The 14,258-nt window shown below is 43.7% G+C and overlaps 1 protein-coding gene across 1 annotated transcript in view; it reads left to right on the top strand.

Moving 5' to 3' along the window:
• LOC146769594 (rho guanine nucleotide exchange factor 11-like) overlaps positions 1–14,258 on the top strand; it is a gene marked incomplete at its 5' end in the record, with an annotated part of 243,205 nt that overhangs the window by 97,657 nt on the left and 131,290 nt on the right. Inside the window, 1 exon segment of the mRNA XM_085640490.1 lies at positions 376–501. Coding sequence (XP_085496616.1) covers positions 376–501 — 126 coding nt within the window.

Below are 14,258 nucleotides of genomic sequence, written 5' to 3'. Positions count from 1 at the left end.
ACAGATTGGGTTGAATCGGCAAAACACATTGGCAGGATTAAATGTGTAAATTGTCCTAAATAGAGGATAAAAATGTGGGAACACCTTTTTTTTAATCCTCAACAAGTTTTGGTTAATTAAATGATGATAGTCTAAGGATTAAAGACAAACTTCCACATAAGAGGAGTTGGGCAGTGGCTCCCGCAAACCATCAAAAAGTTGTTTGAAGGAGACTAAACGAAGGATGTCAAAACCCTCAGATGTTTTAATTCCACCTGGTGGTTCTAAAACTGTACCTCACGCCTACTGACGTATATGATGACTAAAAACAACAAAAAATGAAAGCTTTGAGCATTTGCTGAATTTCTGGTTGATGGCTTTTTTTCATATATCTAGTTTGATGGGTCTGCTGGAGAGAGGATAAAGCAGGAAGCTGCAAGGTTTTGCTGTTTTCAGTCTGATGCCCTGGAGATGATCAAAACCAAACAACAGAAGGAGCCCCAATTCAACCTATTCATGCAGGTATGTCTTTCTGCTTATAGTCCCTATCCTGCCCAACAGAATATCTGTTTAAATCAATGACGTTTGTTCAGGGTGTGTAAGGTCTTTGTGTAAAATAAGAAGTGATTATATCCTGGAGGCCTTTTGTTTACTTTAGCATTTGAGGTCCAAAATAAATGTAAAGTTTTCTTTTTGATGCATACTTTTTCAGCATTAGATCCACGCAATTGTGATACTTTTAACATACCTGCCTATCTTCATTTTGGGTGCCACAATTCTGCCAATGAACTGAAAATGCTTCAGAACTGTCCCAGGAGACTATTTCCAAAATCTTTTCTGCAAGTTTTATGACAGGAGTTCTTGAAGTGATATTTGCTCTTTTTAGAGCATTTTGTGGCTGCTGCTGCTATTTGTCCAAGTTTCAGCTTCTATAACTTTGTTCAAACTTCTACTAGGTTCATTTTCGATCCATTAAGCAGCACTTTGTTTCTGTAGCTGACGGTAAGTGAGACATTTCAGTGTTCTTGTGTTTACAGTGTACTGCTTGCTACTGTAACTGATGAGCAGGAGAATCAATGAATGATACAATACTGGAACAAAGTTCTGTGCTACAATTGCAGTTCTCCAGCGGTAATATATTTGAGAGCATGTAAGCCCTCATGTAAGCCCTCCTCCTCTCTGGCAGTGTATGTACGACACACATACTTGGAAGTTGGAGGGTGTCTGTGGAACGTGTGGGAGGATAGGTGGAGGTTTAAGCAAATACAGTTAATAGTGCATACATAATTAGATAATAATTGTACCCCTAGGGAATGTTGGAGCACAGTGGTCGAGAGTACACATGTGGGCTAACATTTTTATATAAGAAGTGGGGGAGCCCTCGGTGTTAGAAATGTTGTACCTCCTCGCAGATTATGGAAATTTCCCTCAAAGAAATGCGAGGAAAATGTGTCATTTTATCCAAAGTTTTTGTTTGCTGGGAATTCCTGGGAGGAAAGAGTAAGAAGATCCACTCAAGTCACACCACCCTGGTCTTCCCTTGGTGTCTAGATTTCAGAAATGTCTGGGTTTAGTAGGTTTGCCTGGGTAGCCGGATGCATTTCTTGGCAAAAATTGTATATTTCCACATTGGTTTTTGGGGTCTTTCCTGTCACTGGAAATCGGCCCACCCACACGTGTGGTATTGATTTTATCAGAAAATAGTAGAGCTTTAATTATTATCACCTGAATTAATCTCCAATTTTTGGCTGCTAAATGTAAGCTAGCGAGCAAGAAAGAATACATTTTGCGTAATGCCGTCTTAATCACTTGATAGTAAAGGTAACCTCAAATTCAAAGTTGTACAAATTACCACTAATGCTAAACTAAGTAGCTTGTGCATATTTAAAAAAAAATGTCTAGGTTTATTACATACCCATTTTTCATTCATTAGATTTTAGCATGTTAATTAAAGCATAGTTCGTACACAATGAAAACTCTTTAGAAACTGCAGCTGACACATCAGATCGGGGAATTGCTTGTTTTTTAGGACAACCAACAAATACTGTATATTCTTGTGAACTGAAAGCTATATTACTTTTGTAACTCGGCCTTGGGGGTAAAAATTGAAGATGAACGGTCACCCATTTCTGTTACTTCCCTTGATTTTTTTTATTTTTTTTATTTCATCAATAAGTTATTTTAGGAAAAGCTTGAGCAATCTGGGTAAATTACCTCCTGCTGAATTCCAAATTGTGTCTATTTTTCGGAAATGTAGTTTTATGTGTTCACACATGGGTTTCAAACTATTTCCATCAAGCACATCAAGTAGGTAGAAACAACAAAAGGAAAATAGGAAAAATTGACTGCTTCTTAGTAAAATACAAAAACTGTGTTTAAAATGATTTTTTTCAAACCTGAAAGCTGGAAAGATAGCAATCTTAGCAGAGCAAACCTTTTGATGCCATTTTTATAAGAAAACTGATACGCTTTCTTACACAGCACTGTTCTCCCAGTTTTTCCCATTTAAAGAAACAAACAATCTTTCTTTTGGTTATTTTCTTAGTTTAGCTACGGGGGATCCTACATACCCTGGATATCTTTTGAAATGTGGCAAAGAAAATTTGGCTTGGATCCCTTTTGTAGAAAAAATGTATGAAGGCGTAAGCACGAAGTGCCCCAAACATCAAACAAAAAGATTCAGAACTAGAGCTACTGGTTGCCTCAGTAGCTAAAGAATGAAGCTTCTGGATGTGGTTATTGATCTAGGGCAGTGCTCTTAACCTTTTGACTTTTGTGAGCCCCCACTTAACAGTTACTGGACCTGGGGACCCCCACTGAGTCAGTAGTGGAAGCCTTTAACCCTGGCATAAACAATTTTGAAGGTTTGAACGTCAAAACAATACACAAAAATTCAGCAGCATTCATTGAACCAATACACAAATTCTATAATATTTTATTAAATGAATATAAAAAAATAAAATAAATCATTTTAATAGTATAGTTGGACTTTTCTAAATTTAACTGAGATCACCCATCTTCCATACTATGTTCTTTTTGATGCATTTGCACTGCTCCTGTGAATCACACTGTGGACAACTACCTAATTTTTAACCTCTAATTTCAAATTCCTTCACTTTTACTGAACATTTGAAAATGTTCAGTTTCACATTTTGCATCTTTATTTATACACACTGTATTAATGTTAATAATTTTTAATTTTCTAAGCAGTCACGGGCTGCATGATTAGGCTTCACAGATCCCCACTCGTCTCTGGATCTCCGTTTAAGAACCATTAAACTAGGGTATCCGTGCAGTCTCTGTCCATGTTTTCCTGGGAGCTGGTATCACGGTAAAGACTCAAGTGTATTGATTTTTTTCAACCTTACATCCGCACAATCTTCTTAATCATTACATCTAATTCTTAATGTAAATGAACATGCAGACAGTATTACTTTCCTTCAGCTTGGGAACATTAAAATAAACATGTTCACGCAAATTCTCCAAACTTCGGTATGTTTTCTGTTGCACAGTTTCCTTAGATGTCTAAGGGCATTGGTTTTAAATATCAGGACAGGATTAATGAAATAAAGAATTGTGGTTTGAACTACAAAGTGAATTGATATTTTAGGTAAAATACGTAAACGCCATAAAGAGGCAAAACTGGCCTCACCACTCCTTCCGTGAGTGTCTTAAATTAAATAGCAAAATTCCAATACGTTCAACTTGTTCCCACCACCTCAACCGCAAATGTTGATGGCATGAATCCAGAATGGGTTTCGTTTTGTCGTCTCAAGAGCAATGTCAGTCTTGTCAACTGTTTAAAATATATCTATCTATATATTATCATTTTCATCAAAGTAAGCATAACATATAAAATCAACAAATGTCATACTACATGTTGTACCCAACACATTGTCATTTACAAGTCTAATATGGTCCTTCTTTCACACCCCGTTTTGTAGATAGTGAGGTCGCAAGTGCACCATCATGAACTTGCTTAATGCAATTCACAATTTCAAATATGACACAGATCTGTAGTATCGATACATGCTTGTTTCTCGTTTGTTGCCCTACCCACCATTCCCAATGTTGGATTGCAAATAAGCCATCAGTGGCCCCCAATAGTCCTTTGGCCTTGACTTCATTGGCTGCTCCTCAGCATACAGTTCCAGTTGTGTCTTATATTGTGCCTGTCAGGCATCCAAGACACTTTTGAAGGGCTAGATGTAGTCTTCTGAAGCAATGCCACTCTACATTTTGCTAGTAATAAGCTTACTGACAAGATATTCCGATTTAGTGACCGTAAGTCTCTCAGCAGTCCCAGTAGGCAGATCGCTGGCTCGCACTCCACCCTCGCCCCAATCCTATCAGATAGTGTGTCTGTGACGTGAACCCAGTATTGCCTCACTTGTGGATATGACAACGCAGATGTATAAAGTCTGCCTCTTTGGCTCGCAGCGTACACAGTTCAAGTCGCCCTTTATCACATACTTATATTACTGCATCGGGGTACAATACATTTGGTACAAGAACTTCAACTGAATTACCCTCAAATTACAATTTGAAGTAAGTGTGCTTAATTTCCCACAACAAAACCTCCAATACTCTTCCCCCATGGGCTGTGGTAACACCGCATTCCATTTTGCCAATACTTTCCCACCTCCCAGTGTCCCATCCTTCTGTGCTGCAGCATTTAGTTTAGTAATAAGGTGTTAGCGCGTCGCGCTGGTGAGCAGTACCTGTAGTGTCATGAGCGTTAGTGGTTCTCTAGGAAAGTGTGAATTGTGTACGTGTATAGCTGCTCAAAGTCGGTAATATAGGAAGACAAATAATGTGGTGTTTGCCCACAGAACTGTCTCATTGGGTAGTGTTAGGAAGTTACTATTTGTGTACAAATCGCCATAGTGTGTAGTCCTGCCTCCCGTAGCATCTGGAGCGATCCATCCTCCTGTGTCACCGTTATGTCTGTATGGTGTAGTAGGGGCACTGCAGGGGCATCCAACTAATTCTTCCCAGCTCGTCTAGCCAAAGTGTACCAAGCCATCAATGTAGTGTGTAACATGTTTATCTCATTTTGGGACATCCCATTACACTTCTGTGGTAGGATGGCCCTGAGTGGGATCGGAGCAGCATCATGTTGATCGCTACATGAGGTGTGAAATCATGCCGTGTACCAGAAGTGTGCGAAATGTGCCTGCGCGCATTAATGATATAGCTTAAAATCTGGGGCACAGAATCCTCCGTCCACGTTTGGGAGGGTGAGGACCTCCCAGCTGATCCTCGGCTTCTTGCCCGCCCATACCAGTGTGACCAACAGGGAGTGCAACTGCTTAAAGAAGGAGTTGGACAGCACTATTGGAATGTTATTAAATAGGTTTAGAAACTGTGGCAGTACCACCATTTTTATGACTGCTAGTCTAACCGCCAGGGAGAGCGGGTGGGTCATCCAGCGCGCAACAGAATCTTCCAATCTGGACATTTCCTTCCCGCTATTCTCACATTTCACAATGTTAGGGTGTCTGTGCACCCATACCCATAAATATTTGACAGGGCCTTTCTCCCACTCCAGCAGGAACCCAATGTCGCAGCGTTGTGTAATAGGTGTTCGCGGGAGGACTATGGATTTCGTCCAGTTGATACACAAACCAGAGTAGTACTCCCATTTTATATACTCTCTATTTACCAGGGCCAGATATGCCAACAGTTCACTAATATACAGCACCATATCTTCTGTATATAGTGAAATATTCAAGGGTTATAGATGAAATCTAAGGGAAGTAAGGGCATGTTTCTGCTGAATAATGCAGGCAAGCAGCTCCATGGTAAGCACGAATAGTAGCAGTAACAGGGGGCAATACTGTGACGCCCTCCTACCGACACTCAAAGCATGTGATGTGTGACCATCGACACGCACCTGTGCTGCTGGGCACTCATATAAAAGGCATATCCATCTTAAGAACGCCTCTGGTATCCCTATGCTGCCTAATACCACAAACATCTATATCCACGCAATAGAATCAACGGCTTTGGCCGCATCTAATAGAACCGCCGCCTCCAAGGTGAGTTCCACTTGATGTAATAGTGCAAAGATAGTGCGTAGGTTGTGTGTAGTTGACCGAGCCGGTAAAAAGCCAGATTGATCTGATAGCACTAACTGCGATATCAGGGGCTGTAGGCACACTCCAATCACCTTGGCTAAAATGTTGGCATCTATATTAATGAGAGATAGTGGCCTATAAGATTTGTACCGCTCCAGAGCCTTGTCTGGTTTAGCAACGTCACTATCAGTACTTCTCTCAGAGATGGCGGTAGAGTGTGGCTAAGGTAGGCTTCCTCATACACTGCATGTAGCTGCAGAGCTGGCACGTCGGCATGCTCCTTATTAGAACCCCCACGTAATTCCATCTATAGCTGGGGCCTTCCCATTCGGGAGGGCACGTATGGCTTCTCCGACGTCTTCCACAGTCACTGGCTGAGCTAAGTATTCTCTCTGCCCTGGCGAAAGCCATGCCAGTGTCACCCTCTCTAAATAATGGCCAAGCTCAATCAGTGATGCCTAGCTGCGTGGCTCATATAGACTTGCATAAAATCTCTTGAACTCCTCCAGTATATCTGAGCTGGAGTTGAGTGCGACCCCATCATCATTCACCAAGTAGACAATGGAGTCTCTGCCTTTCTGTGCCTTTAGGTTTTGCTCAAGGCTTTGCCTAGGCCTCCCACCTTCAACGTACGTACGTGAGAGGTGATGCTTAGAAATGAATCGCGCCTCTTGTTCTGCAAGGGTCTCAATTTTGGTCATGTGTTCCCTAATAGAAGCCAATCTGGCCTATTTTGGCTGGCATTCATATTCTCTCCCCAGGGAATTAAGCTCATCTTTAGTGTTTTTTAGCTGCTTACGAATTGTTTTCAGTACCCCCACTTGAGTGCCTATACATGTCCTATGTATTGTTACTTTAAAGGCTTCCCACAGAGAGCCCCAGCTTGATATTGAGCCGATATTTAATGCAAAGTACTCTACGATCGCTTTCCACACCTCCTCCACACCTCCTCTATGAATGCCGCAGCTAGGAGTGCTGCTGGGAGAAAAGGCCAAGTGAGCGGTGTGGGAGTTACATGCGCCAGTCGCATAAGGACTGGCAAATGGTCTGATAAAGTGTTAGGTAAGTAGCATGGATCTTCTACCCACTGCAGACCTTAGTAGATATAAGCCAATAGTCCAATCTTGACCATATGCCATGTACAGAGGACACAAATGTGCCCTCCTTCTGTGTAGGGTGTCTTAGTCACCAGGCATTGACCAGCACATATTTTTCCATCCCACTCTGGATCACCATAGCTGCCTGCTTCCCATGCCAGCCGGTGTTTGCCGAGCGATCTTCTGCAGGGTTAGGTATGTGTTGAGGTATGCATTGAGATCCCCTGCCCAGAGGATATGGGTCGGCGTAGTGGAAAATATCAGTCTCCAGGTGTTAACTAGTATCCGTAGATGGTAACTTGTGTGACAGCAGTGACAGTTATCGTCCTATGTGCAATTAATAGCCGGCCCTGGTCATCCGCATAATGAGCGTGAAGGGTACCATGTTCTTGACCAAAAGTAGTACCCCCCCTTTGAGTATGTAGAATAAGAGGAGGCTAGCTGGCATGATGTCCAACGGACACCTATAGTGCTGTCTGATCGCCTATCCAAATGTGTTACCTGCAATATAGCCAAGTGTATATTATGCCTATCTAGAAACCGGAGCACTAGCCTAACCTTACGGGGATTATTGAGCCAAGTACATTCTATATATTGACATTTATGCTATCTCCTGCTCACCGCCATGTAGTCATTTCCCTGAAATGGGAATGGTACATGGGCTTCTATGCTGTACTCTCTGCGTATCATGGAGAACGATGTATGTTTTGTGTGGGTATACAAGATTCGAACATCCCAACATTCTTCCCCTCCCACTTCAGCTACTCCAACTGGCCAAAGACATCCCCAAAAAAACAATGAACATATATAGTTTCACAGTTTAGCATTACACTCAATAACAAATAAATTGTAGCACCATGTGTTAGACTCATCTGGGGTGCTCCCTCACTGGTATTCACCAGGTTCCCAGTCCCCATTCAGGTGTACAGAGGTAGCCGGGTTCACAGGATCATAGATATGCATCTTAAATCAGCTTGGATGTCGGCAGCTTTAACGTTGTCACGACACCATGCCGGTAATAGCTGCCACTGCGGCTGCAGGCAGTCGCTGAGTGTCTATAAGTAGCTCCTGGTGAGGCCTAATGCTTAGTGTAGCCCATCAAATTTCTTTGTCTTCTGCATTTGTTGTGCCCTGGGCATGTTTACCAGGTGAGAGTGTCTTCAGGTATTCCTTGGCCGCTTTAGGCATCGTGAAGATTTTCTGCTCACCTCAGTGTTCCACATAATGTAGGCATGCCGGGTCCAACATGGAATTGGAAATGTCTGCTTCTTGTAGCTAGTGCTTGATTGGTAGAAACACCCTTCTAGCCAAAGAGAAATCAGGCTAGAAAGTGAATTTGTTTCTTTGGTATTGGACTTGGCCCTTTTCTCGGGCCAGCCAGAGGGCAACATCCCTATCACATGAATTCAAAAGCTTCACTATGATGGAATGCAGGTGAGTCCCAGGCAAAAGGCTGCGTCATGAATGCACGGTGTGCTCGTTCTATCACCAGCAGTTGAGATCAGTTCTTGGCACCAAATATTGTCACCAGCATACTCTCAATATAAGTTTCTATTTTGACAGCATTTCTAGATCCTGGGACCCCAATTATGTGTAAATTATTGTAGCAAGAGAGAGCTTCCAAGTCCTCGTTTTTTGCTTGAATAACTGCCAAGACGTGCTTCATGTTCAGGTTTTTCGAGCTGAATCTTGTCTTTGACCTTAGATATCCTCTTTTCTGTTTCTGCGATGCGTGACAACTGCCAGGAGTGTTGCTTCTAGGGTGTTCCCTTCTGCCATCCCGGTGGGCTGCCCCCCCTCCAAACCAGTATCCGAGGGTTGTTTCTCAGAGCCTCTTGTCTTGCCTGCTGCTGGTCTGCCTCCCCTACTGTGAGCACTCACGATCGTTAGCTTCCTAACATAGGCAGCTGCCCGTGCAGTGGGACCTAAAAGAAGGTAATCCTATGCGACTGTGGCAGCGTTGCACACACCCCACCCGGCCCGGAGTCGTGATGCCTGTGGTGTCAGCTGGTGATCGCATATGACGCCAATATCGCCCAGGTGGGAATGCGAGATGTGGGAGAACTCACTGCACTGTTCCGGAATTGCACCAGTCCTTAATCACACTATTGATGCATTTCAACTCTCTTGTCCCCATATTTAGACACAGTCAGATAGTTTAGCTGGAAACTGCAGGCCTCTGACGCTCCTGTCTCAAGCACCAATGTTTGCTGTACCACAGCACATTACCATGGGTGTCCTCGTTTACCACATTATTTTCCCCTTTGGAATGGGGTTTAGCCATGTATTATGTAGAATAGGGGTTTTCTGCAGCGTGTGTCGAGGCCTTCTCCAGTCATCACATACCACCCAGCATGGGTTCACTACGCCATACCACTCAGCATGTATTCACCACATCTACAGACGCCGACCACGCTGTGCTATTTTCAACTGTTTGCGGCCTGCCGTGGTTCGAATGCATAGCTCCCCATGTCCACACTGGATGCCTGTCCGTACGGCAGTGTCCAAGGTCACACCACCGCCCGTATGTCAGCGTGGTCAGTTAGTATCCTTTGAGGCGGCCGCTTCTGCTAGGCCGAGCCCTGGCCTCAATTTGCATGTGCGGACTGTGAGGTCGGCTTGTATCCTACCACTGAGGCATGCCAGGGGGGAGGCACCGCCAGTCCAATCCTGCTTACCTCCGCTGTAGTTCTTGGTGTGTGTATATATAGATATATATATATATCTTTATTCTGAGTCATAAAAGAACATCCATAAAAGCAGTTACAAAGATATATAAATAAGAAACATAGTACAATACAAGATAAAATATTATACACATTTCCAGTTCCATTTAAAAAAATAAATAAGTGGTTACTTAAAACTTTCTTTGAAGTTTAGGCACATAATCCATAATTACATAACTGAAAATTTTTAGTTATCCTTTATGTGTTTACTTCTGCCGATATTCATATCCTCCTTAATGCTCACTAGGTTGGAGAAACTATGGTGGTTTTCTTCCTTGCATAAAAAATAGCCCATAGAAATGATGACATCTACAGCAAACCTCTAATGTTTGTAGTGTTTGCAAGAAGAGGTATGCAAGGCGGCATTGTACGTGAGACATATGTCTAATGAGCAGGATAACATATTTTTTCCTATGCGCGGAGTAATACTTACAGAATAACACCACATGCATAGTATCTTGAGGCATTTTATCGTCACAAGGACAATTTATCAGTTTTTGTTACCAGTCATTCATATTAGGATAAGTTATTAGCCTACGATGTAGGCTAATGTAGATGATCGAGGAAGCAGATAGCTCCTGCAAAGAGATCTTTAAGATTGTTAAAGAATTCACCTCTCCCTCCTGCTGCACTTCTGCATCTGCTTTCTCGGAACCTTGGGTCATGGAGCTTGCAGTATTTTTTACTAATAAAATACGTACTATCCAGTCAGCGTTGCAAGGAACCCAGATCATCTTGAGCACAGGTTCAGAGGTCGATGGCCTTTCCAACCCCTGGTTATGCCCACCAGCTATGCATATGGATGCTGTGGGCCCTACCCTGCACTGTTTTCCCTCTTTAGAGCCTCAGGCCTCGCTTGACCTTTTGTCTAGCCTGAAATCTGGCTCTCCTCTGGACCCTTGTCCCGCCAAGTGTCTTGCGACCCTGGCACCTGCCCTTAATCCGATCATCAACCCTCTCATTAATGCATCTTTGAAGTCGGGCAAAGTCCCCTCCTCCTGGAAACAGGCCTTAGTTCTTCCCCTCATTAAAAAACCAAATGCAGATGCTAAACTGCATTCTAATTATAGGCCAATCTCGCTGCTTCCTGCCCTGGCCAAGATCACTGAAAAGTGTGTTCATACCACCCTTACCAACTTTGTAGAGGGCAACTCCCTTTTACATCAGTCACAGTCTGGATTTAGATCTAACCTGAGCACCGAGACCGCTCTTCTTGAGGTTACTGAGATTGTGAAGGAGACCCTCGATAGGGGTGGAAAGGCCCTGCTTATCATGCTTGATTTGTCGGCGGCCTTCGACACCGTCCCCCACGACCTCCTCCTAATTAGACTCTGGGAGATTGGGCTGCGGGGTACGGTGTTCGCATGGTTTCAGTCTTTTTTGGCCGATCGGACACAAACGATCTGGGCTCCCCCTTTCTCCGCCCGGATGCCGCAGCTTAAGGTAGGGGTCCCGCAGGGCTCCATACTGAGTCCTTCCCTCTTTAATATCTTCCTTACACCTCTTGCGGCACGGGTGGAGGAGCTAGGGGCCCAGATCATATCCTATGCGGATGACACACAGCTCCTGTTTACTTGTGACAGGGGCTGTGACTTCGATGGAGCAGCCATTCGGAAGTGTTTGGAGTTTGTGTTTGACTGGTTTGGGAAAAATGGCCTCAAATGCAACTCCGACAAATCCGAGATATTGTTCTTTGGCTGTCCTGCAGACCCACGTTGGAAGCTATGGTGGCCTTCGGCCATGTCTCCCCCTGCCAGCGACTCGGTCACAGCGAAGAACCTGGGTATGATGGTCGATAACACTCTTTCCTTTAAAACCCAGGTTGCTGGCTTGACTGGGAAGTGCTTTGCCATCTTAAGGATGTTGCGCAAGTTTCTGCCCTATTTATCTTTGGAGCATAAGAAAATTACGGTGCAAGCATTAATTGGCTCGCGCCTAGACTACGCCAACATCCTTTACTTAGGTCTTCCTGAGTATCTGCTGACTCGTCTGCAGATAGTTCAAAATTCTGCAGCCAGGGCAATCTTCGGTTTAACTAGAAGATCTAGGGCCAGCAATCTCCTTGTCTCTCTGCATTGGTTGCCGATTCGTAAGCGTATCTTCTTCAAGACCCTAACTACAGCTTTTAGGGCGCTTCACAATTTCGGCGCCGAATATCTGCAGAGAAGGGTCAATTTCTATCTTCCATCTAGACCTCTGAGATCTGCTGCCCAGGCCAAGGCTATCGTTCCAACAGTGAAGCGTGCTCGCTGTGGAGGTCGCTCCTTTAGTTACCTTGCACCCCGCCTCTGGAACACATTGCCCTTGACGTTGCGGGTGTGCACCAATCTCTCGGTTTTTAGGAAAGGACTTAAAACCTATCTGTTTGCTTTGTAATGCTGTTATTGTTAATTCTGGTTATGTTTTCTGTTGTGGCTGTTTGTTTGCTGCTGGTATTTGGTGGGATGATCTTTAGCGCCGGGACGCTCTTTGGAGCAGCTGAGCGCTCTACAAAACAAACAGTAACATAACATAACATGTATGTCTAATCTAAAACGTGTAAGTTTAAACCTATGTCGAGCATTTAAAACATATTTCAAATACGGTTGAATACTGAAAGTAGTTAAAATCAATTGATTTTTTAAAACACTAGATTTACAGATTTCATTAATCAATTTTAACGAATCCAAATGGCCCATAGCTGCCAATTTCAAAGCCTTCCTACTGATCATGCCCAATAATTCCGTTTTTTCAAAATACTCGGGCTTTCCCATATCTCGTAAAAACCTTTGAACATACGTTAACCATTCTATACTTGAATACCGGGCTGATTTTAAGCAATCACTAATTACTGCCCGATTAAAATCCGTATGGTCTGATGTCCAAATTTTGTGCCACAGTAGGATGGGTTCTACCTTGATCATATCTGTAACATAAGGGCCATCAAGTTGCATATACTGAAGTGCTTTTTGGGGCTGCCAGCAAATATTTTAAGAAATCATTTTCTGCCACCTGAACACCTTGACACTTCTTGTGTCCCCATATACCCGCCCCATACAAGGCTATGCTGAGACACTTTGCTTTGCAGATCTTCAGCATCATCGCGGGTGGGTTAGATCCTAACCGCATCGCAAAAGATCTAAGGGCCCAGCAAGCCTTGACAAACATTTTCTGTCTATTGTCTGCTTCCTGTTTCCAAGAGTTAGCCTTATCAAATAAAACCCCCAGGTATAAGAAAGTGTCAGTGAACTCAATCTTCGTAGTAGATATCGTTATTTCCCTACATTTTGTGAATTTGTTCCCACACTTCATTACATATGTTTTTGACTGGTTCACCTGGAGGCTCAGTGCACTCATATAGTCAACTAATCTAGTAAGCAGCTGCTGCAGGGCCAAAGGGGTACGGGCCATGAGGACTGCATCGTCGGTGTAGAGGAGGGCCGGGACAGGGCGCACGCCTATTTGTGGAAGGTCTTTAACATGTGTCGCTAGGTCCTCCCCCACACTATTAATATACAATGAAAAAAGAAGGGGAACCAATACGCATCCCTGTCACACAACTCTTTCCATGCCAAATGTTTCAGTGCATTCTCCTCCAGGACCATATCTCACCCTGGCTCTACATCCCGTACAGAGGTCTCGCAAAAAGGTAATAATTGGGATCTCTACTCGCAGGTCTTTTAACTTTAGCCACAATTTTGTTGTGTATCACACAATCAAATGCTGAGGAGAGTTTGACGAATGCTAAATACAGCATCCCCTTCCTCATCCTCACGTACTTTCCAATTATTATGTTCAAATTGAGGCATTGTTCGATTGTGCCAAGCCCTGGGCGGAACCCATATTGAAAATCAGACAATTTCTGATGGGTTTCCGCCCAGTCCTGTAACCTCTCCAGTATTATCCTTCTCTCTATCTTTGCTAGGGAATCACTGAGCGAGATAGGCCTATAACAGGCGGGGTTTAATCAATCTCCCTTTTTATAAATTGGGACTATAGTTGACTCTCCCCATGATGTTAAAAGACCTGTCATGCATATTGCCTTCAGTACTATAGTCAATAAAGGATCCCACAGAGTGATGTTACTTTTAAATAAATCTACTGGGATGGCATCTGGTCCTGGCGCTTTGCCATTTTTACTCGTTTGGATTGCTCTGGTGACCTCCTCCAATCTGAATGGATCAATCAATGATGTTACATGGGGGTGTAGTTCTTGGTGTCCGCTCCGCTTCACGAGGCTACCAGCAGGCTCCACACCAAGACTCTGGCCTCAGTCTCCTGTTCTGATGAGGTGATCCAGGAGCTGCGGCGTACCAGGCGCTGATCCTGAACTCCCGGCCCAGCCGTGCCGAACTCTCCTCCACCTCTCAGTTTTGTGCCGCACTGCCCCACTAAAT

Source organism: Triturus cristatus, unplaced genomic scaffold, assembly GCF_964204655.1.
Source record: "Triturus cristatus unplaced genomic scaffold, aTriCri1.1 SCAFFOLD_374, whole genome shotgun sequence".
In the NCBI taxonomy this organism is placed as follows: Eukaryota; Metazoa; Chordata; class Amphibia; order Caudata; family Salamandridae; genus Triturus; species Triturus cristatus.
The sequence above is the reverse complement of the archived record's forward strand: the minus strand, read 5'-3'. Positions and strand labels throughout refer to the sequence as shown.